Genomic DNA, 22,652 nt, shown 5'->3' with positions numbered 1-22,652 from the left:
AACACCTTTTTGTATATGCGCGTTCCGTGGCAGAACGTAAACGTATTACGGCCCCAAAAGGGATAATTCAAAAAGAAATGACGTCAACGTGAAAAAACAACGGATATTCCCGCGCATTTCATGGAAATTTAATGACGTTGAGGGATAATGTATTCATTTATTCGGGTTTTTTTTCGCGTTTTATGCTAGAATAGCGTTAGCACATGCTATTTTCGTGTTATAACATCTTCAGAATCCCTCGGGATACATTGGTATCCCTCGGGATTCTGCAGACGTTATAACACGAAAAAACATGCGTTATCCCTACATAGCAACATTGTTTTCGTTACAACTTTTTTATACGCCCGTTTGAAAAATGGAATGTATAATGGGAACGCCCTTAGCGGGCGGGAGCCTCCACAGACTTTGTCCAGAGCATATCTTCTTCATGCATGGAGGGATTTTGATGAAACTTGGCACAATTGTTCACCATTATGAGACGGAGTGTCAAGCGGAAGAACCAGGTCCCTAGGTCTAAGGTCAAGTTCACAGAGGTCAAAGGTCAAATTCAAGAATGACTTTGTCCGGAGCATATCTTCTTCATGCATGGAGGGATTTTGATATAACTTGGCACAATTGTTCACCATCATGAGACAGAGTGTCATGCGCAAGAACCAGGTACCTAGATCTAAGGTCAAGGTCACAGAGGTCAAAGGATACAAGAATGAAAACTTTGTCTGGAGCATTTCTTCTTCATGCATGGAGGGATTTTGATATAACTGGGCACAAATGTTCACCACCATGAGACAGAGTGTCGTGCACAAGAACCAGGTCCCTAGGTTGAAGGTCAAGGTCACACTTAAGAGGCTAAAGGTCAGATACAAGAATGACTGTCTGGAGCATTTCTTCTTCATGCATGGAGGGAATTTGATGTAACTTGGCACAATTGTACACCATCATGAGACGGAGCGTCATGCGCAGATCCCTTCTTTAGAATTACTTCCCTTTGTTGTTACTATAAATAGCTTATATTGTAATTTTTTCATTACTAGTCGTAGGGAAAAATCGAGACTACTATTCTGTAGTACAACATGCATGTAACATCCAGTTTTGAGGTGTATTTTGGCCTGTCTCTACCTAGTAAGGATTTTTATGTGGACTTAGAAATTTTTTGGGGGATGTTTTTTTGTTTTTTTATTTAAGATTAACTCCCTTAGTTGTTACCAAAAATAACTTATATTGTAACTTTTTTTTATAATTGACCGTAGGGAAAAACCAAGACCACTTTTCTGCAGTACAACATAGATGTTACTTTCAAATTTTAGGTGTATTTCAAGGTATCTCTACCTGGTAAGGAGTTTTTTTGTGGATTTAGAAAAAAACAAAAGAATTACAATAATTACTACACAACCACAGAATTAAAATTTCATTTGCAAATACAGGTGCTAGTATAAAGAAATTTGCTATGACAGGCGTATATTGTGACATTCTGACGCTATTGTTTTATAATAAATTGTTTTATTATATTTTTAAGAGGGAAAGTGCAGTCCACCTTTTTGTACTTTTTTGATTTCTTCTACAGACTGAGATTTTGACCTTTCAGAACTGTGAAAGGATATCCTCTAGTAACACAAGTAGATCCAAACAGTGTTGCTGGAGAAGATGTAAGCCTGTTTTCTGTCTTTCTGATTTTAATTGAAAACAAATATGGAGTATGCCAAGCAGTTGCTTTGTGCTGATAAGTACTGAATATATTGTATCTATTTTCTATACTGTTGAGCAAAAAGACCTTCAGTAATTTGAAATAGTGACAAGTAATGATTTACATATCACATAGTTTAGTGAGGTTTGTGATTTTAGCTGTTTAGAGTGATACATTTTTTCAGATATTTAAGACAAGACATTTACCTTCCATATTTGAAAAAAGACAGTTACCTGAAAAAAAAGAACTAGATATTACATATTCTGGGTTTGCAAGCATGTGTGAAGAGAAGCATTCTGTCTAGTTATATGAAGAAATCATACCTGTGTAAATGTTTACAGAGTTAAAAAAAGTCACATTAAATATAGAATTTCAAGTTTGTGTGGTTATAAAAGAGGAAAGTTTTAACAAGGTAAAATTGCTAGTATGTATATATGTATATTATTTAACAAAATAATGTTTACATTGCAGGGCAAAGTTTGTGTGGGAGATGTGTTAGATGAGATGTGTGGAGCAAGCCTAAGAGGAGTTGGAAAAAGTGGGGTAAAACTACTATATAGAAAATAATGTATTTTTTATGCCCCCTTCAGACTAAAAACCTCAATTAACAACATTTTTTGTCCTACACCTCACATAAATACATGAATGCCCCAATTTAGTTCATACTCGCATTCAACAAACCTTGTGGCAAGACTAAGATACTTATATCCTTAGGACGGCGGGCACATTTTTATACAATCTCGCCAGGCATGCATATGTTTTTGACAACACAGAATATGAAGTCAGACACCTTCAGCTTTTCATACTTAAAAAGGGTGACAAATGGTACTGGTAGCTCCCTTGCTTGACACTCGGGTTGTACCAAGAGGTAGTATAAGCCCAGGTAAGTATCTATTACTGGATACATAGTTTGTTGCACAAGAGCTTCGTAGCTCATGTTGTCTGTTGATTTTATATGCAACGTTAAATAAAGCTAACCTTTACTTTTTCAAACTCAGGAGGGACCAAAAGGTAAATAATTTTGTATTTTCTTGTTATCACCATACTATTTTGCCTCCTTAACATAAAACAGCTTTGAATGATGAAATTTCCCTAGTTTTCCTTCCTTGACTAACTTTTATATGTTTTACGTATGTGGCCTTGCTTTTGTGTGGAAGTGGAATTATTTGTCAGGTTAGAAAGAATGAAAAAGTAACATATTTTATGGTATTGCTAACACTGTGAAATTTAAAAGAAGTGTTATTTTAGTGTAAATGGTAGAAAATTGTCACATAACTGTAATTAATTACATGTGGTAGTACCAAAATATAGATTATTAAAAATAATTCAATTGTGCTTTTACCCTAAGTTTTGAATCAGGAATGACCTTCCCTGCTTGGCAAGAATCTTTGTAGGCTTTTGAATACTATATCTCTATTTAAATCTTGGATTATCAACCTTGTATGAAATGTTTGCCTGCATGTCTACTGCACATGTACGGATATGATCTTGTAAACCTAGGATACTTGTAAACCTGGGACACTTGTAAAAACTGGGATACTTGTAAAGCTGAGATAGTTGTAAACCTGGGCCACTTGTAAAAACCTGGATACTTCTAAACCTGGGACACTTGTAAAAAATTGGATACTTGTAAACCTGGGACACTTGTAAAAACCTGAATACTTGTAAACCTGGGACACTTGTAAAAACTTGGGTACTTGTTAACCTGGGACACTTGTAAAAACTTGGGTACTTGTTAACCTGGGACACTTGTAAAAACTTGAATACTTGTAAACCTGGGACACTTGTAAAAACTTGGGTACTTGTTAACCTGGGACACTTGTAAAAACCTGGGTACTTGTTAACCTGGGACACTTGTAAAAACTTGAATACTTGTAAACCTAGGACACTTGTAAAAACTGGGATACTTGTAAACCTGGGATACTTGTAAAACTTGGATACTTGTAAACCTGGGACACTTGTAAAAACTGGGATACTTGTAAACCTGGGACACTTATAAACCCGGGATACTTGTAAACCTGGGACACTTGTAAAAACTGGGACACTTGTAAACCTGGGATACTCAAAGCAATGAAATAAACGTGATGCATAAAGCATTCCTGTCAAGACTGTGGCTACAGATTGTATTGTTGTAATATCCTAATCCTAACTTGTTCTACAAAATTTAACAGAATGGTGTGTATGTTTGAACTGAAAGTAAATAAAATGTATCTAAATATCCTTTTAAAAAATCATGTCTGAATAACTTTTGACACAGAAATTTTATTAGTAGTCTCTTTTAAGATTGCAAGAACCTCAAAGAAAATTTCGTTAAGCAGAAAAATATATTGAATAGTAATACAACATGTAGAATGGCCGCAAGAGACAATATTCAAAACACTGAACATTTCTTGCTACCCACTTGCCATATTTTCTTTTATGTTCAAGATTGTACACTGTCAAAGAGTTAATGCAATTTGTGAAACATCATGTTTTTATATTAGCAAATGAAAACACTGTTTCATTGACAATGCATCTTTATTTGCAAGTATTCAAGTTGAAGTTTTAAACAGAACTTTGTTTATGTTTTAGGTGTATTACATCTTTCATCAGCATGAAGGTCAGCCAGTGCAACTCAGTGTGATAAAGGTAGATATGTGATAACATTTGTTGTTGTTTGTACACAACTTTTAAATTAAGCCAGCCATGTCGGCAAGGTTACTAATGAAGATGTAATAGCAAACATAATTTAGATTTCACTGTCTCTTCTTACCATCAAAACTCTGTATTGTTTATGAGTTCTTGTGAACGCCATGAGATCACACATGCAGTTTTACTGAAAGGGTCACCCTTAAATTAGTGCACCAGTGTTGTTTATATGAAAATGAAAATGATTCTCTTTCTATACAAAATGTGGAGTGAATGTAAATATTTATAGGTATTTAACTATTGAAATTTGTACAATTCAAGTTACCTTAATGTGATATTCACAGTGTGTACTGGAAAATTTCCCTTTCTGTCACAGGCACAGAATAAAGATGGAAGTTTATATGGTCCTATAGGCCAGTTGAGAGGGATTGTAGGAATCAATGATGGTGAAAAATCGCCATCTACACCAGACACCAGCTCACCTTTAGCAGACTTTGAAGACCGTCTTCCACCTGAGGCAATTCTACCAGAGGAGATAGTAGATGAGGTTCCAGTACATGATTCAGAAGGGAGGTAGGCTAGATTATTTTGTCTCTCACACCACTGCAGTGGGAGACATACTGATTTACTCCTGTCTGTATGTCCGTTCGTCTGTCACAAATCTTGTCCGCGCTCTAAGTCGAACAGTTTTCATCCGATCTTGACCAAACCTGAACAAAATATGTTTGCCAATAAGTCCTTGGCCAAGATCGATAACTAGTCAAATCGGCAAAGGCACTTCAGAATTATGGCCCTTGCATTACCGAAAATCACTCTCTACACAGATGCCAGTACGCTCTCTAAGTAATTGGTGCATGGTTTACTCAGATACATAACTATTCAGAAGATTAGGCAGTTGTGGGAGACATGTGCTTTTTTCAAAAGCAGCTCTAGTTTTATACTATAGTACTTTAGAGAAGGACAACCTTATAGGCTAACTGATCCCTTTTACATAGTTGCAATACTGTATAGAATAACATTAAGTTTGTAGAAAACTAATAAAATATTCAAGCTTTACAATGTTAAGTGCACTGTTAAATAAAGATTTCCTGAATATACATTTAACTTTCTTCACTGAACTTGCATTATGTTTTCAGGGCAAGCTATAAAACCATATATCTTGGGAAGTCCTACCTAGGCAAGGTAAGTCTTTGTAACATCAAACTCACATTATCCATTCCAATTATATTTCATATTATAAATCTTTGTTTGATGCACAAAATGTGCGAGTTTCCTTAATTTTGGCTTTACAAGATCCAGACACGTAACAATTCTAAATATCTCCAGGGATAGTACTAGGAATTTTTAGCTCAACTATTCCAAGATATGTTATTCTACTTGCCTGGGTGTCAGTGTTAGAGTAGTTGTCACATTTCGATTAGTTTTAGGTGTAAATTCATATCTCAGTAGCCTAGTGGTAGAGTGTCCGCTTCGAGTGCGGGAGGTTCTGGGTTCAATCCCCAGCCGCGTCAAACCAAAGACGTAAAAAATGGTACTAGTAGCTTCCTCACTTGGCGCTCAGCATTAAGAAGGATAGTGCTAGGACTGGCCAGCCTGGTGTCAGTATAATGTGACTGGGTGGGGTATCATGCCATGTGTCTACGGCATGATATTCCAGTGAGGCAGCACTACAAAGTTGGGCATTGTGCTCACTGCTACAAGTAGACACCGACGTTTATATGACTGAAAAATTGTTGAAAAGACGTTAAACCCGAACACACACACACACACACACACCCACACCCACACCCACACCCACACACACACACACACACACAAATTCATATCTCAGCAACCATTGCTTGTATTGGATTTGAACTTAGTCAAGCTCTATCAGAGTAAGAGCTACCCATTTATTTGATCGAAACTTAACACAGACATCTTTCATAGTGAATATACTTACAAACCCAAGTCAGACAACTGTTGTTTGATTTTCATTGCTCTTGTTTGACATTTGAAATTTGGTAGAAGTTTTGCATACAAATTGCTATCATTGCCATAATAAAATTTAAATTTATTATAAGATAATTCCTTAAGATAAGTCTTGTTATATTTTCTGGTCCTTTGAGAGCGTCGAGTCCATGCAATAGATGTATAATAGAGATCCGCTTAAGCCGGTGCTAGGGGCATAAGAGGTGTTGCACATTTCATTACTTCCCATGAACAGACTTAATCAAATGGAGTTTGCTATTATTCTTTTGGTTGCATTCTATTATTATGTCTCCCCCAGGAGACATATTGTTTTTGCCCTGTCCGTCTGTCCGTCCATCCTTCCGTCCGTCCGTACGTCACACTTCATTTCCGAGCAATAACTGGAGAACCATTTGACCTAGAACCTTCAAACTTCATAGGGTTGTAGGGCTGCTGGAGTAGACGACCCCTATTGTTTTTGGGGTCACTCTGTCAAAGGTCAAGGTCACAGGGGCCTGAACATTGAAAACCATTTCCGATCAATAACTAGAGAACCACTTGACCCAGAATGTTGAAATTTCATAGGATGATTGGTCATGAAGAGTAGATGACCCCTATTGATTTTGGGGTCACTCCGTCAAAGGTCAAGGTCACAGGGGCCTGAACATTGAAAACCATTTCCGATCAATAACTGGAGAACCACTTGACCCAGAATGTTGAAACTTCATAGGATGATTGTTCATGAAGAGTAGATGACCCCTATTGATTTTGGGGTCACTCCGTCAAAGGTCAGGGTCACAGGGGCCTGAACATTGAAAACCATTTCTGATCAATAACTAGAGAACCACTTGACCCAGAATGTTGAAACTTCATAGGATGATTGGTCATGAAGAGTAGATGACCCCTATTGATTTTGGGGTCACTCCGTCAAAGGTCAAGGTCACAGGGGCCTGAACATTGAAAACCACTTCCGATCAATAACTAGAGAACCACTTGACCCAGAATGTTGAAACTTCATAGGATGATTGGTCATGAAGAGTAGATGACCCCTATTGATTTTGGGGTCACTCCGTCAAAGGTCGAGGTCACAGGGGCCTGAACATTGAAAACCATTTCCAATCAATAACTAGAGAACCACTTGACCCAGAATGTTGAAACTTCATAGGATGATTGTACATGCAAAGTAGATGACCCCTATCGATTTTGGGGTCACTCCATTAAAGGTCAAGGTCACAGGGGCCTGAACATTGAAAACCATTTCCGGTCAGTTACTTGAGAACCACTTGACCCAGAATGTTGAGCTCAATAGGATGATTGGTCATAAAGAGTAGATGACCCCTAACGATTTTGGGGTCACTCTGAAAGGTCAAGGTCACAGGGACCCGCACATTGAAAACCATTTCCGGTCAGTAACTTGAGAACCACTTGACCCAGAATGATGAAACTTCGTAGGATGATTGGTCATGCAGAGTAGATGAACCCTAACGATTTTAGGGTCACTTTGTTAAAGGTCAAGGCCACAGGGGCCTGAACATGGAAAACCATTTCCAATCAATAACTTGAGAACCTCTCGACCCAGAATGTTGAAACTTCATAGGATGATTGTTCATGCAGAGTAAATGACCCTTATTGTTTTTGGGGTCACTCCGTTAAAGGTCAAGGTCACAGGGGCCTTAACATTGATAACCAGTTCCGATCAATAACTTGAGGACCACTTGATCCAGAATGTTGAAACTTCATAGGATGATTGAACATGCAGAGTAGATGACCCCTATTGATTTTGGGGTCAGTCTATTAAAGGTCAAGGTCACAGTGGCCTGTTCATGTAAAATCATTTTTTGGAAATAACTTGAGAACCACTTGACCTTCAATGTTGAAACTTAATAGGATGATTGGACATGCAGAGTACATGACCCCTATTTATTTTGAGGTCACTTGATTTAAGGTCAGGGTCACAGGAGCCTGAACAGTGACTTGAGAACCACTAGGCCACGAGTGTTGAAATTTAGCGGGATGACTGGACATGCCAAGTAGATGATCCCTATTGCAGCCAACCATCAGTGTCTCTCTGACTTTTGCTCCTGACCCCTATTGACTTCTTGCCTATAGGACTTTGCATTGGGGGAGACATGCGCTTTTTTACAAAAGCATTTTCTAGTTCTTTTTTGGTTGCATTCTGTGCTTCAAGCGATCTTTTTACAGATTTTATTTTCAAGTTATGGCCCTTGTTCCACTTAGAAGTTGTCAAATAGTCGAGTGCCCTGTCTTCAGACTTAAGACAGCTCTTGTTGTGTGTTCTGGTTTCTCAATGTCCACTTGTTGAAATGGATACTTTACAATTTGTTCACTATGATAATCTGACATGCACTGCCCAGGTTCGATATTTAAACTCTATTTAGCATTTTAACAAGGTTATGCCTCTCTTTGGACATTGCAATTTTTATGCCCCCAGCATCTACTGATTGTCCTGTCCGTTCCTACGAGGTTAACCAAATGAGACCGTTTCGTCTAGCATCAATACCCCTTACTAGAATGACTTGATACTAATGCAGATGTAACCTGTGACCATTCCTCATCTTCAGACTTCACCTGACCTCATTTTGGACTTAGGTTGCTTTATATGGGCCATCTCTTGGTTAACCAAATGGGACCGTTTCGTCTAGCATCAATACCGCAATTTCGTGTCCGGTCCATAACTCTGTCATCCATGAAGGGATTTTAATATTACTTGGCACAAATGTTCCCCATGAGGCAACTTGTCATGCGCAAAACCCGGACCCCTAGCTTAAAGGTCAAGGTCACAATTTGAGGTCAAATGTCAACAGGGCTTTTTTCCTGTCTGGTCCATAACTCTGCCATCCATGAAGGGATTTTAATATTACTTGGCACAAGTGTACCTCATAATAAGACGATGTGTCATGCACAACTTTCAGTCCCCTAGCTCAAAGGTCAAGGTCACACTTGGCAGTCAAATGTTAACATGGCATGAACAGGGTCTGTTTCGTGTCCGGTCCATAACTCTGCCATCCATGAAGGTATTTTAATATTACTTGGCACAAATGTTCCCCATGATGAGAGGATGTTCATGCGCAAAACCTGGACCCCTAGCTCAAAGGTCAAGGTCACAGTTGGAGGTCAAAGGCCAATAGGTTTTTTTTCCTGTCCGGAACTCTGTCATCCATCAATGGATTTTAATATTACTTGGCATAAATGTTCCCCATGATGAGACGACATGTCATGCGCAACACCCAGAACCCTAGCTTAAAGGTCAAGGTCACACTTGGAGATCAAAGGTCAGTGGGACATTTTTCCTGTCCAGTGTATAACATTGTCATGCAAAACAGGATTTGAATATTACTTGGCACAAATGTTCACCACTATGAGACGGAGTGTCATACGAAAAAAGAGCCTGGTCCCTAGATCGAAGGTCACGGTCACACATAGAGGCAAAGGTCAGATACAAGAATTACTTTGTCTGGAACACTTCTTCATGCATGGAGGGATTTTGATGTAACTTGGCATAAATGTTCACTACCATGAGATGGATTGTTGAGTGCAAGAAACAGGTCCCTAGGTCTAAGGTCAAGGTCACACTTAGAAGTCAAATGCCAAATTCAAGAATGACTTTGTCCGGAGCATTTCTTCTTTATGCATGGAGGGATTTTGATATAACTTGGCACAAATGTTCACCACCATGAGGCACTCTTGTTTTTATGCCCCCGGCATCTACTGTTGTGGGAGGCATATAGTGATTGTCCTGTCCGTCCGTTCGTTCGTTCGTCCATCCGTACAAGGTTAACCAAATGGGACCGTTTTATCTAGCATCAATACCCCTTACTAGAATGACTTGATACCAATGCAGATGTAACCTGTGACCATTCCTCATCTTCAGACATCACCTGACCTCAGTTTGACCTTGACCTTGACCTCATTTTGGACTTAGGTTGCTTTATATGGGCCATCTCTTGGTTAACCAAATGGGACCGTTTCGTCTAGCATCAATACCGCTTACAAGAATGAATTGATACTAATACAGATGAAACCTGTGACCATTCCTCATCTTCAAACATCACCTGACCTCAGTTTGACCTTGACCTCATTTTGGACTTAGGTTGCTATCGACAAGGATGCCAGTTAACCAAATGGGACCGTTTCGTCTAGCATCAATAAATTGATACTAATGTAACCTGTAACCATTCCTCATCTTCAAACATCACCTGACCTCAGTTTGACCTTGACCTCATTTTGGACTTAGGTTGCTTTTATCGACAAGGATGCCACTGGGGGCATCAAACGTTTATTGAACGCAGCTCCTTGTTCAGAATTATGTCCCTTTGTTGTTACTATAAATAGCTTATATTGTAACTTACTTATCACAGGCCGTAGGGACAAATCGAGCCCAGTTTTCTGTGGTACAACATGCATGTTACATCCAATTTTTATGCCCCCGAAGGGAGGCATATAGTTTTTGAACCGTCTGCCCGTCTGTCAGTCTGTCGGTCTGTCAGTCTGTCCGCAATTTTCGTGTCCGGTCCATATCTTTGTCATCGATGGATGGATTTTCAAATAACTTGGCATGAATGTGTACCACAGTAAGACGACATGTCGCACGCAAGACCCAGGTCTGTAGCTCAAAGGTCAAGGTCACACTTAGACATTAAAGGATAGTGCATTGATGGGCGTGTCCGGTCCATATCTTTGTCATCGATGGATGGATTTTCAAATAACTTGGCATGAATGTGTACCACAGTAAGACGACTTGTCGCGCGCAAGACCCAGGTCCGTAGCTCAAAGGTCAAGGTCACACTTAGACGTTAAAGGATAGTGCATTGATGGGCGTGTCCGGTCCATATCTTTGTCATCGATGGATGGATTTTCAAATAACTTGGCATGAATGTGTACCACAATAAGACGACGTGTCGCACGCAAGACCCAGGTCCGTAGCTCAAAGGTCAAGGTCACACTTAGACATTAAATGTCATTTTTCATGATAGTGCATTGATGGGCGTGTCCGGTCCATATCATTGTCATTCATGCATGGATTTTAAAATAACTACCCATGAATGTGTGACACAGTAAGATGACGTGTCGCGCGCAAGACCCAGCTCCGTAGGTCAAATGTCCTAAACTCTAACATCGGCCATAACTATTCATTCAAAGTGCTATTGGGAGCATGTGTCATCCTATGGAGACAGCTCTTGTTAGGTGTATTTTGACCTATCTCTACCTGGTAAAGAGTTTTGTGCGGACTTATATAGAGTTGTTTTGCTTTTTTCTTTTACTATAAATAACTTATAGCCTATGATACCTTTTCGATAACCGGCCAAAAAAATGCTATATGAAAACATCTATAGGTTTTTATATGCACAAATTTTAATCCAAGTGTTTTGTTATAACATATTGTATATATAGTACAATATTGTTTATACATTATTGACAGATACCAGTTCATTATGTTATACTGCAGTAGAGAAAATTAGGTGCCTTCCAGTAGGGGACTTTGTATTGCATGGCAATACTTCATTCACTTGTTTGCCTTGCAGCAATTATTCTATACGGACATTTAGGGATTATATTAATAAGCTCTATCATTTATGGAGCATGTATTTAGAAAATGGTACTGTCCTCTTATTGTGCTATTTAATGCAAAAATTCAAGAACATTCTAAGAATTACAGAGACATGTGTACTTTAAGATTCATAAATGATATCAGTTGTATAGCAGTAGATGCAATGTCTCTTTGCACTTCTGCTAAACACTCATACTTTTCTTATGATAATAAGATTGAACATCAATAGACCACATTTGTGTGCCTGTAGAAAAAATTGATTGTGTTAATTGATGTACAATACTTGATGATAATTGTCGTAATGTATCAAGACACCAACCAGTAATTTGCTCACTCTCGTTACCTTTAGTAATAGACAGGAAAGATGACATTAAATCTGAATCGCGTATTCATTGGAGTAAGGTTACTAATGATGAAATAAGCTGTTATATGAAAACCCTTAACAATACAGAGGAATGGCTACAAGCTCGTACCAGAAAATCGAATCTAGTGATGACACTGATAGTGACTCAGTATGGACTGATTGTGTCAGCTGTTACTTCAGCATCGTCAGAATCAACCAGAAAGTGGAAGTTTAAACCTTTTCTGAAACAATATTGGAACGAAAATCAGTCGTTAATACTATTAAACAGAGTCTTGAAAAATGGCTTAACGCTGGAAGACCAAAAATGATAATTTATTATTCTCCGAGTACAAACAAGCAAAGAAAATTTTTCGGCAAGTACACAGGCTAAGTGTACAAAAATTCCTTGAAATGCAGAATGACAAACTTGACACATCAGCAGAAATAGATCACGATCTCTTCTGGCGAATTGTCAATTCAAAACGAAAAGGCAAAGGCACGAAAGCGGGCTGTGCAATTCAGTTCAGCAACATTTTGTACAGGGACCCTGTTGATGTAACTGAACAATGGAAGCTTAATTTATTTTGAAAATTTCTAACAACCAATGGATAACCCAAACTTCCATGAGGGGTTGAAAGCACATGTTCGGCAGCCGTTAGTGATATAAAATCACATTTAGACACTGTTATTCTGTCATTAAGTGTACAAATTGCATGAAAGTAAAATCAACCCTTTGACTTTGAGATGTTTTATCAATCTGTGCTCAAATATGCACAGTTGTGTATGGAACCAGACAGGGTGAGAAGGGCTCTCCTATACTCTGCCTCCTATACATCAATGGACTCATTTTGGAACTTGAACAGTCAAAACTCGAATTTTGCTTGTATAACATGGCCTACTGTCGGAGATGACATAGTACTTGTATCACTTTCAAAACATAGCCATGATAAAATGATTGATATTGGTTACTGTTACTCAACAAATTCGCTATTTTGAGTATAATACTACAAAATGTGCCATTGTGGTTTACGAGTCAAAGACAGAATTTGAGAAAATTACTAGAACTTGAACAATTGGTACAAAATCAATAACAGTGGATACCGAATATGTGCATCTTGGTATAACACTTAATAAATACTCACTCTTAAACGATAACACTCACAACGCTAGCACTAAGCTTCGGGGAACTCTACTTAGCGTAACTAATATCGGGATTAATAATGGAGACTACGTTAACCCACTGACCCTATCAAAGATATATAAATCAGTAGTACAACCTAAAGCATTAATTTTTATGGTTGTGAAATTTGGATTTAAATGACTAATTCTATCACATTGATTCTCGAACGTGCTCATTGTTTTTGTCTAAAATATATACAAAGGGTACCACTGCATGCAAATAATGACATAGCTCTGTTTTCACTTGGATTACATTCCATAACAACAACAACAATAGACTATGAAAGCTGCAGTTTCTAGGACAGCTTTGTAGGCTACCAGGTAGATACTTAGCAAAACAGATTTTTACACAAAGGCTATTTCGTTATACCAATTGTACAGAAAGACAGTGTTTAGGGTTTATGCCAGATATTTTTAAGATCCTGCAAAAATATAATTTTATAAGTTTTATGAATGTTTACATAGACACCTCAAATTTTCCAAGCATAGGAGCATGGAAGTCAGTATTACAGCACTCCGTTTTCCAGCAGGAACAAGAAAAACACTTTGGGGAACCTGTGCCAGCTTATAACAGTTGAACAGTATATGAATATTTTTGATGTGAAAGGTACATGTATTTTCTGGACAATTAGTAGGAAATATCTGTCAGCAAAAATATACTGCTTTACAGTTACAAAGTGCTCTCATTTAATAAGATGGAGAGGTGCAAAAAATGCAATTTTACTGTGGACAGTTCAAACAATACATATGTTTTTCCAATGTAATGAGACGGTCCGTTCATGCCTACGGTCAAAACTTCGCGGTCTGTAGTGTACGTTCTTTTAAGACGTTCATATTGAAATCACCTTTGAGTCAGATCATGGACTTACTGGCCGGTTTATATTGTGCCGATAATGATATAATCATATTAGATGTGATAGAAGCATGTCGTAAAATGCTAGTTTAAAAAGTCACTGAAATACACTGGTATGTATTGTACATATGAGTGACAACTGGATTTGTGAAAAAGACTGTATGGGATTTGTATGTATATATTTGTATATATATACAAAAATGTGACTACGAATTCAGTTGAAGGTTGTTTATTGATTACCCTTTTTATGCCTTGAATTTCGTTCTGACAAAGCATGAATAGAAGAGTGATATCCATCCATATGTTGTTAAAACCTAATTTAAGAAAGATTGTGCCATATTGACTATATAAAGTTAAGTATTTATATTTGTTTAGTATTGTAATTGATATTGTTTGTTTACGCAGAATTTGCTTATTCGGTACAATTCTATGTCATTATAATATTGGTTGCTTATCTTATCCTACTAAGTTGTACTTGTCTGTATTTTGTCATGTTTATGCTCTTTGTATATCTAGTTGTATTACTTATTATACCACCACAAACAAAGTTTTGGGGTGGGTGTATATAGAAGTGAGCTTGTCTTTCGGTTGGTTTTCATGGTTTCCGGACAATAACTCATAAAATGCTTGACAGATTTAACTTATTTTTGGTACACAGGTGTAACATGGTAAAATACAGGGCAAGTTCGACTTTGGCTACAAACCACCAATTTTTGATGTGGTTATGGCCGCAATTGCCAAACTCATGATTTCTGGACAATAACTCATGAAAGGCTTGACAGATTTAAATAATTTTTGATACTTGGGTGAAACATCATAAAATACAGGTCAAGTTCCACTTTGCCTAAAAACCACCATTTTTAGCTTGACTATTCAAAGAATAGGTAGAGTTATTGGACTCACTCATGCGTCAACGTCCATGTCCCGATTTGGTTAAGTTTTTGTATGTAAGCTGGTATCTCAGTAACCACTTATGGGAATGGATTGAAACTTCACACACTTATTCACTGTGACAAACTGACTTACATTGCACAGGTTCCTTAACTCTGTTTTGCTTTTTTACAAAATTATGCCCCTTTTTCGACTTCGAAATTTTTGGTTAAGGTTTTATATGTAAGCTGGTATCTCAGTACCCACTAATGGGAATGGATTGAAACATCAAACACTTGTTCAATGTCATAATCTGACATGCATTGCAGAGGTTCCATAACTCTACTTTGCATTTTTACAAAATTATGCCCCTTTTTCGACTTAACTGTTTTTGGTTAAGTTTTTGTATGTAAGCTGGTATCTATGTACCTACTAATGGGAATGGATTGAAACTTCACACAATTGTCCATTGTCGTGAACTGATATGCATTTTACAGGTTCCATAACCCTGTTTTGCAATTTACAAAATTATTCCCCTTTTTCAACTTTTATTAGCTCACCTGTCACATAGTGACAAGGTGAGCTTTTGTGATCACCCTTCGTCCGTTGTCAGTCTGCACGATAGTGGTTTCATTTATGATTTCATTTTTCTTGAGCTGGCCAGATCCCATTATGGGTTCCAGAGTTATGGCCCCTGAAAGGGCCAAAATTAGCTATTTTGACATTGTCTGCACAATAGCAGCTTTATTTATGATTAGATTTTTACCAAACTTGCACACAACTTATATCTTCATAAGATCTTGGTTCCTTTTTTGAACTGGCCAGATTTCTTTATAGGGTCCAAAGTTATGGCCCCTGAAAGGGCCAGAATTAGCTATTTTGACCTTGTCTGCACAATAGCAGCTTCATTTATGATTTTATTTTAACCAAACTTGCACTCAACTTGTATCACCATAAGATCTTGGTTCCATTATGGGTTCCAGAGTGATGACCCCTGAAAGGGCCAGAATCAGCTATTTTGACCTTGTCTGCACAATAGCAGCTTCATTTATGATTGAATTTAATCAAACTTGCACAAAACTTGTGTCACCATAAGATCTTTGTTCCTTTCTTGAACCGGCCAGATCCCATAATGGGTTCCAGAGTTATGGCCCCTGAAAGGGCCAGAATTAGTTATTTTGACCTTGTCTGCACAATAGCAGCTTCATTTATGATTTGATTTTAACCAAACTTGCACACAACTTGTATCACCATAAGATCTCGATTCCTTTTTATACGCCCAAAGGGACGTATTATGTTATCGCCTCGGTGTCCGTCTGTCTGTCTGTCTGTTGGTTAGCAATTTCCCATCTGCTCTGTAACTATTGAACCCCTTGAAGGATTTCAAAGAAACCTGACACAAATGTTCACCTCATCGAAACGACGTGCAGAGCGCATGTTTCGGATGGCTCACTTCAAGGTTAAAGTCACACTTAGGGGTCAAAGGTCATATGACTTTGTTTTGTGTGTATATTGCTCTGCATTTGCGTTGCATTGCAGGGCTCTTGTTTTTATTTGGCAGATCCTTCTTTTGTTCATTTACAATAATTTCTTTTTTAATTACTTCCCTTTTATATTACTATAAATAGTTATTTAGTAACTTTTTTATTATTGGCCGGAGGGAAAAACCGAGAACACTTTTCTGTGGTACAACATGGATGGTACCTCCAATTTTTAGGTGTATTTCTACATATCTGTACCTTGTAAGAATTTTTTTTTTCTTTTTGGTTAAATTTCTTCTCTTTGTTGTTTGACCTTTTTGTCCTTAAGTGCAATGATAACAGGTGAGCGATATATAGGGCCATTATGGCCCTCTTGTTTTCATTCAACTGTCAAGGCTGTTGAAAAGTCAAGCATTGCTGTCCTTCGACAGCTCGTTTGACGTTGAATGGCCCTTTTCCAACTTAAAATATGCCAAATTCATGGTTTCTTGACTCATGAAAGGGTTGATAGATTTTAAAAAAAATTGATACACAGGTGTAACATCATCAGATATAGAACAAGTTCGACTGACATTGGCTGCAAACCACAAATTTTTCACATAGTTATCAACTATGGCCACAACTATTTTTTATACGCTTGTCCAGGCACTTTCTTTGAAACTAATGGTCGGATTTTGTTGAAATCTCTCCATGACCACGACTAATTTTTGTACCCCCCGACAACAAAGTTGTAAGGGAGGGTATACTGGTTTCATTGTACCCCCCGACAACAAAGTTGTAAGGGAGGGTATACTGGTTTCAGGTTGTCTGTCTGTCCGTAGACACAATCTTGTGCACACCATCTCTCCTCATCCCCTTGACACAATTTAATGAAACTTCACACAAGTGATCAGTAACAACAGTAGTTGTGCATGGGGCATGTTAGGTTCTTTCAGAAAAAAAATTTGCAGAGTTATGGGACTTTGTTTTTTGTTACTGTACTATATACATAGACACAATCTTGTGCGCACCATCTCTCCTCATCCACTTGACACAATTTAATGAAACTTCACACAAGTGATCAGTAACAACAGTAGTTGTGCATGGGGCATGTTAGGTTATTTCAACGACAAAAATTGCAGAGTTATGGGACTTTGTTTCTTGTTAACATACTATGTACATACAGTCTGCATATGCAGTTTTGTGCGCGCCTAATCTTCTGAACCGTTGCACACAATTTAATGAAACTTCACACAAGTGATCAGTACCAACCCTGGTTGTGCATGGTGCATGTTACGTTCTTTTAGATAAATATTCTGCATAGTTATGGGACTTTGTTTTTTGTTACTATACTGTATACATACAGTCTATATACATACAGTCCACATAATTATGCAGTCTTGTGTGCATCAAATTGCAATGTACTGTGTCAGTGTAAGTGGAGGGGTGGGGGGGTGTACATTCATCACCTTTAGTGATAGCTCTAGTTTACGCTTGTCCAGGCATTTTCTTTTAATCTAATTGCGGGTTGCCATACTTCTGGCGGTATTGTGGGGGTATTATTCGTCACTCCTCTGACAGTTCTAGTTTGTATTGGTTATTGTTTGAATATTTTTGCCATGATGCTCTCATATCTGTAGAGGTAATAAAGAATCTAATTATCTGACAAGAATCATTTTTTATGATAATTTCAAAACTAAGATATTTTTTAAAATTTCAATAGTTTCTTTTACCAGCCATGGAGTTCTCTAGAATGATGTAAGATATTCTCTTGAGTAGAAGGAGAAATCAGGGAAGGTAGATCAAACTGTAATTAATACATTCAGTTTATTTGGAGCTATTTCATATCCTTTCAGTGTTTTAAAACAAACAAAATAAACTCCCCTGTATAAAATAAAGACTCCCCTCTACAATACAACCCACCTGTCTGCAGAACAAATAAAACAAAAGTAGATTTAATCAATATACCAGATGGTTGTTGCAACTAGAATCCAAGAGAGTGTTGATTAGGTTGAGTATGTTTACCATGTGTCTGTCTGCCTATCAGTATGATACAATATTGATAAAGCAAATGTTATAGAAATTGATATAGAGGGATCGAAAATATACTTTAACTTAAGACAGGTAAACAGATGGAATTCTCTGGTTATATTTCCAGCAGAGGCCAACCATGACTCCAATTTTTTATGTTTAAAAATTGGTATAATCTGTTTCAGGAAACTAGCCAAGTTAATAAAGAAGTTTGTGTTAGCATGAAATAATGAGAGTAGTATTTGTTTACAGGATGGTAGAGTCAATATGATAGAACAAGGTGTGGCTGAAATGATCAACAGGTCAATGGAGAAACAAGTAACTGTGTTTATATCATTTAGTAGTCAGCATTATTTTATCAAGATCATCAATTTGAAAATGGTATTGTGATTCAGTGAATTAATTTGTTCATCAATAGTCCTTTTATAGCCAAGGTGTTGAAGACCTGTGAGGCATATAGTGCTTGAACTGTCCGTCAACTGTGCCAACAAGTGTCTTCCAATGCAAATGAAACATGGTATATTTCAACAACATGAAGTAGCATGCACATGGTTTCATTACTGCTTTATATACACACCAAAACTGCTCTACACATTGTATTAGTTCAACATTTGCATGTAAACTTAAGTCTCTGTAATGTCTCACTAATCAGCAAGTTCTGTTTTTATTCCCGCTGAAGGTGGGCATATTAAAATCACCATTCGTGTGTGCTGTCGTCCGTCTGTGTGTTGGTGTAAATTCTTGTCCGGGCTGTAATTCTGCCAACCGTAAAGGGATTTTGAAATAACTTGGCATAAATGTTCACCATAATGAGACAACATGTCTTGTGCAAGACCCAGACCCCTAGCTCCAAGGTCAAGGTCACACTTAGAAGTCAAATGTTAACATGTGTCTGGTTCATAACTCTGCCAATTATCAAGGGATTTTGAAATTACTTGGCATAAATGTTCGTGCGCAAGCTGTAAAGTCAAGGTCACACTTAGAGGTTAAAGGTTAACATGGTCTGTTTTTTGTCCAGTCCATAACTCTGCTATTGAGATGGTGTGTCTTGCGCAAGACCCAAATCCCTAGCTCCAAGTTCAAGGTCACACTTAGAAGTCAAAGATTAACATGGTCTTTTTCTTGTCTGGTCCATAACTCTACCATTTATCAAGGGATTAGAAAATAATTTGACACAAATTTTAACTATACTGAGGTGTGTCGCACTTATGACCAGTCTCTCTCATGTCAAGGTCACAAAATGATTCATACCTAAACTATTCTTGCATATTTTGTGCAGACAGCTGTAGCATTCTTGGGCACACTTTGGGGGCATTTGTCACAGCTCTTCGTTTAAACTGATTGGGACCAGAGAAGCTATATATTTGCTCTGTGAAAGTTAACTGCAACACAAAGATACAATGGATTTATGGAGATAGTGTGTATTAAGGCATATAATTAGATTTATAGCAGTAAGCTTTCCATACATAAGATCTGCTAAGATACAAGTTCACAATATAAATTTTTAATGGAGAAAAAATAAACGAATCACCACCACAATACATGGACCAGTTACAGCAAAGAGCCTAGCTGTGCAATACATGGACCAGTTACAGCAAAGTGCCTAGCAGTACCACAAGACATGGACCAGTTACAGCAAAGTGCCTAGCAGTACCACAGTACATGGACTAGTTACAGCAAAGTGCCTAGCAGTACAATACATGGACCAGTTACATCAAAGTGCCTAGCAGTACAATATATGCAGTACAATACATGGACCAGTTACAGCAAAGTGCCTAGCAGTACAATACATGGACCAGTTACATCAAAGTGCCTAGCAGTACAGTACATGGACCAGTTACAGCAAAGTGCCTAGCAGTACAATATATGCAGTACAATACATGGACCAGTTACAGCAAAGTGCCTAGCAGTACAATACATGGACCAGTTACATCAAAGTGCCTAGCAGTACCACAGTACATGGACCAGTTACAGCAAAGTGCCTAGCAGTACAATATATGCAGTACAATACATGGATCAGTTACAGCAAAGTGCCTAGCAGTACCACAAGACATGGACCAGTTACAGCAAAGTGCCTAGCAGTACCACAGTACATGGACCAGTTACAACAAAGTGCCTAGCAGCACAATACATGGACCAGTTACAGCAAAGTGCCTAGCAGTACAATACATGGATCAGTTACAGCAAAGTGCCTAGCAGTACCACAGTACATGGTCCAGGTACAGCAAAGTGCCTAGCAGTACAATACATGGACCAGTTACAGCAAAGTGCCTAGCAGTACAATACATGGACCAGTTACAGCAAAGTGCCTAGCAGTACAATACAGGGACCAGTTACAGCAAAGTGCCTAGCAGTACAATACATGGACCAGTTACAGCAAAGTGCCTAGCAGTACAATACAGGGACCAGTTACAGCAAAGTGCCTAGCAGTACAATGCATGGACCAGTTACAGCAAAGTGCCTAGCAGTACAATACAGGGACCAGTTACAGCAAAGTGCCTAGCAGTACAATACATGGATCAGTTACAGCAAAGTGCCTAGCAGTACAATACAGGGACCAGTTACAGCAAAGTGCCTAGCAGTACTACAGTACAAGGACCAGTTACATATTCACAACAAACCATTTAATGCTTCTTCTATGTACATACACACTGGATTTCAAATCTCAGTAATCATGCCTCACAAATCAGCAGTAACATTCATGTTTTTTTAATATGCCTGTTTTGAAAATTGGGATGCATAATGTGATTGTGCCTTTGTTTGTCTGTCCACCAACTGTGTCTGGAGCATAACTTAAAAATCATTCATAGTATTGACTTCAAACTCAGCAGTAGAGGGCAGGGAGATGACATGCAGACCGCAAATACAGGTATGTAGATCGAAGTTTAAGGTCACACATGGAGCTGAAAAGTCATATCTGTCTGTTACATTTCATATCGTGATCATAACATTATAACAGTTCGAAGTATTGACTTCAAACTTGGCATATGTAGGTAGCTGGAAGATCAATTAATAATATTCATCATATTTTCTAACTGGAGCATAATTTAATATCTTTTGTGAAGGATCTTGCCGCAGAATGCCTGTAAAAATTGTGAAAATGAGAAAAGACCTTATTGATAGTTCAGTAACTGTCAATGAAAAATGAGAACAGTTTGATCTAGGGAGCTTTAGCCAATATTTAGTTCAAAATAGTACACATGTGAAGTTGAAAATGTGTAGTTTTTCAGCTGATACGTGTTGGTCAATTAACTAAGTCAGTGTTCCTTACAAGTTCCAAATTGTTCATTGCAAGTAACAGACAGCTCCATCAGATAAGTCAGAGACTGAGAACAAATGACCAAAGACTTTTTGTGGCTAGTCAGTCATCATAGTGATTGCCTTGCCAGTTGCCTGGGATTTGTACCTATGTGTTCTACTTATTCAGACAGCTGAACAGAACTGTGCTTAAAGCATTCAGCATAAACTTTATTTCTTTATAGACTTTTTAATCTGCATTTTTTTGTTAGTCCAACTGAGCAGAAAGGGCTCCTGATGAGCTGTTGTAACCCCCCTGTGTCTGTCATTGTTCATCTTCAAATACTGTAAAAATCATTTAATTGCGTGGGCATGAAATTTCGTGGTTTTGGTCAAAACTGCAATTTCATGGGGATATGAATTTGTGGATTTTAACTTTTGAACATAAAATGAATGGGAATATTACTTCTTCGTTGGGATTAAATTTTGTGGATTGACTCAACCACGAAATCCACGAAAATTAGTCCCCCACGAATATTAATGATTTCATAGTAGTTTACAGTTTGAGACCAGAGAAGCTATATATTCAGCTCTGAAAGCTAACTAGATCATGAGGATACAACGGATTTATTTAGAAAAAATTCTAAAGTAGCATTACCTTGAATATATACATATTTTGTAGAATGTCATCCTTGAGCTTGGAGAGAAAGAACTATATATTACAGAGGTGACATCTAATAAGGTAATTTGTTTATGTTAAATATTGTCATGAGGTGGATTCTGAAAATAAGTTCTGTTAACACCTGCATTCTTAAAAGTATTCAAAAGTAAACTGATCTACACAGCTTACT

At 37.8% G+C, this 22,652-nt stretch overlaps 1 protein-coding gene across 1 annotated transcript in view; it reads left to right on the top strand.

Annotated features, from left to right (window-relative positions):
• LOC123564003 (uncharacterized) overlaps positions 1–22,652 on the top strand; it is a 79,527-nt gene that overhangs the window by 40,499 nt on the left and 16,376 nt on the right. The window contains exons 10-16 of the mRNA XM_045357245.2: positions 1,583–1,643; positions 2,153–2,224; positions 4,253–4,309; positions 4,686–4,882; positions 5,446–5,491; positions 18,817–18,882; positions 22,484–22,543. Of these exons, the coding sequence (XP_045213180.1) occupies positions 1,583–1,643; positions 2,153–2,224; positions 4,253–4,309; positions 4,686–4,882; positions 5,446–5,491; positions 18,817–18,882; positions 22,484–22,543 (559 nt within the window). The remainder of the gene's footprint in view (positions 1–1,582; positions 1,644–2,152; positions 2,225–4,252; positions 4,310–4,685; positions 4,883–5,445; positions 5,492–18,816; positions 18,883–22,483; positions 22,544–22,652) is intronic.

Source organism: Mercenaria mercenaria, chromosome 2, assembly GCF_021730395.1.
Source record: "Mercenaria mercenaria strain notata chromosome 2, MADL_Memer_1, whole genome shotgun sequence".
Classification (NCBI taxonomy): Eukaryota; Metazoa; Mollusca; class Bivalvia; order Venerida; family Veneridae; genus Mercenaria; species Mercenaria mercenaria.
The sequence above is the reverse complement of the archived record's forward strand: the minus strand, read 5'-3'. Positions and strand labels throughout refer to the sequence as shown.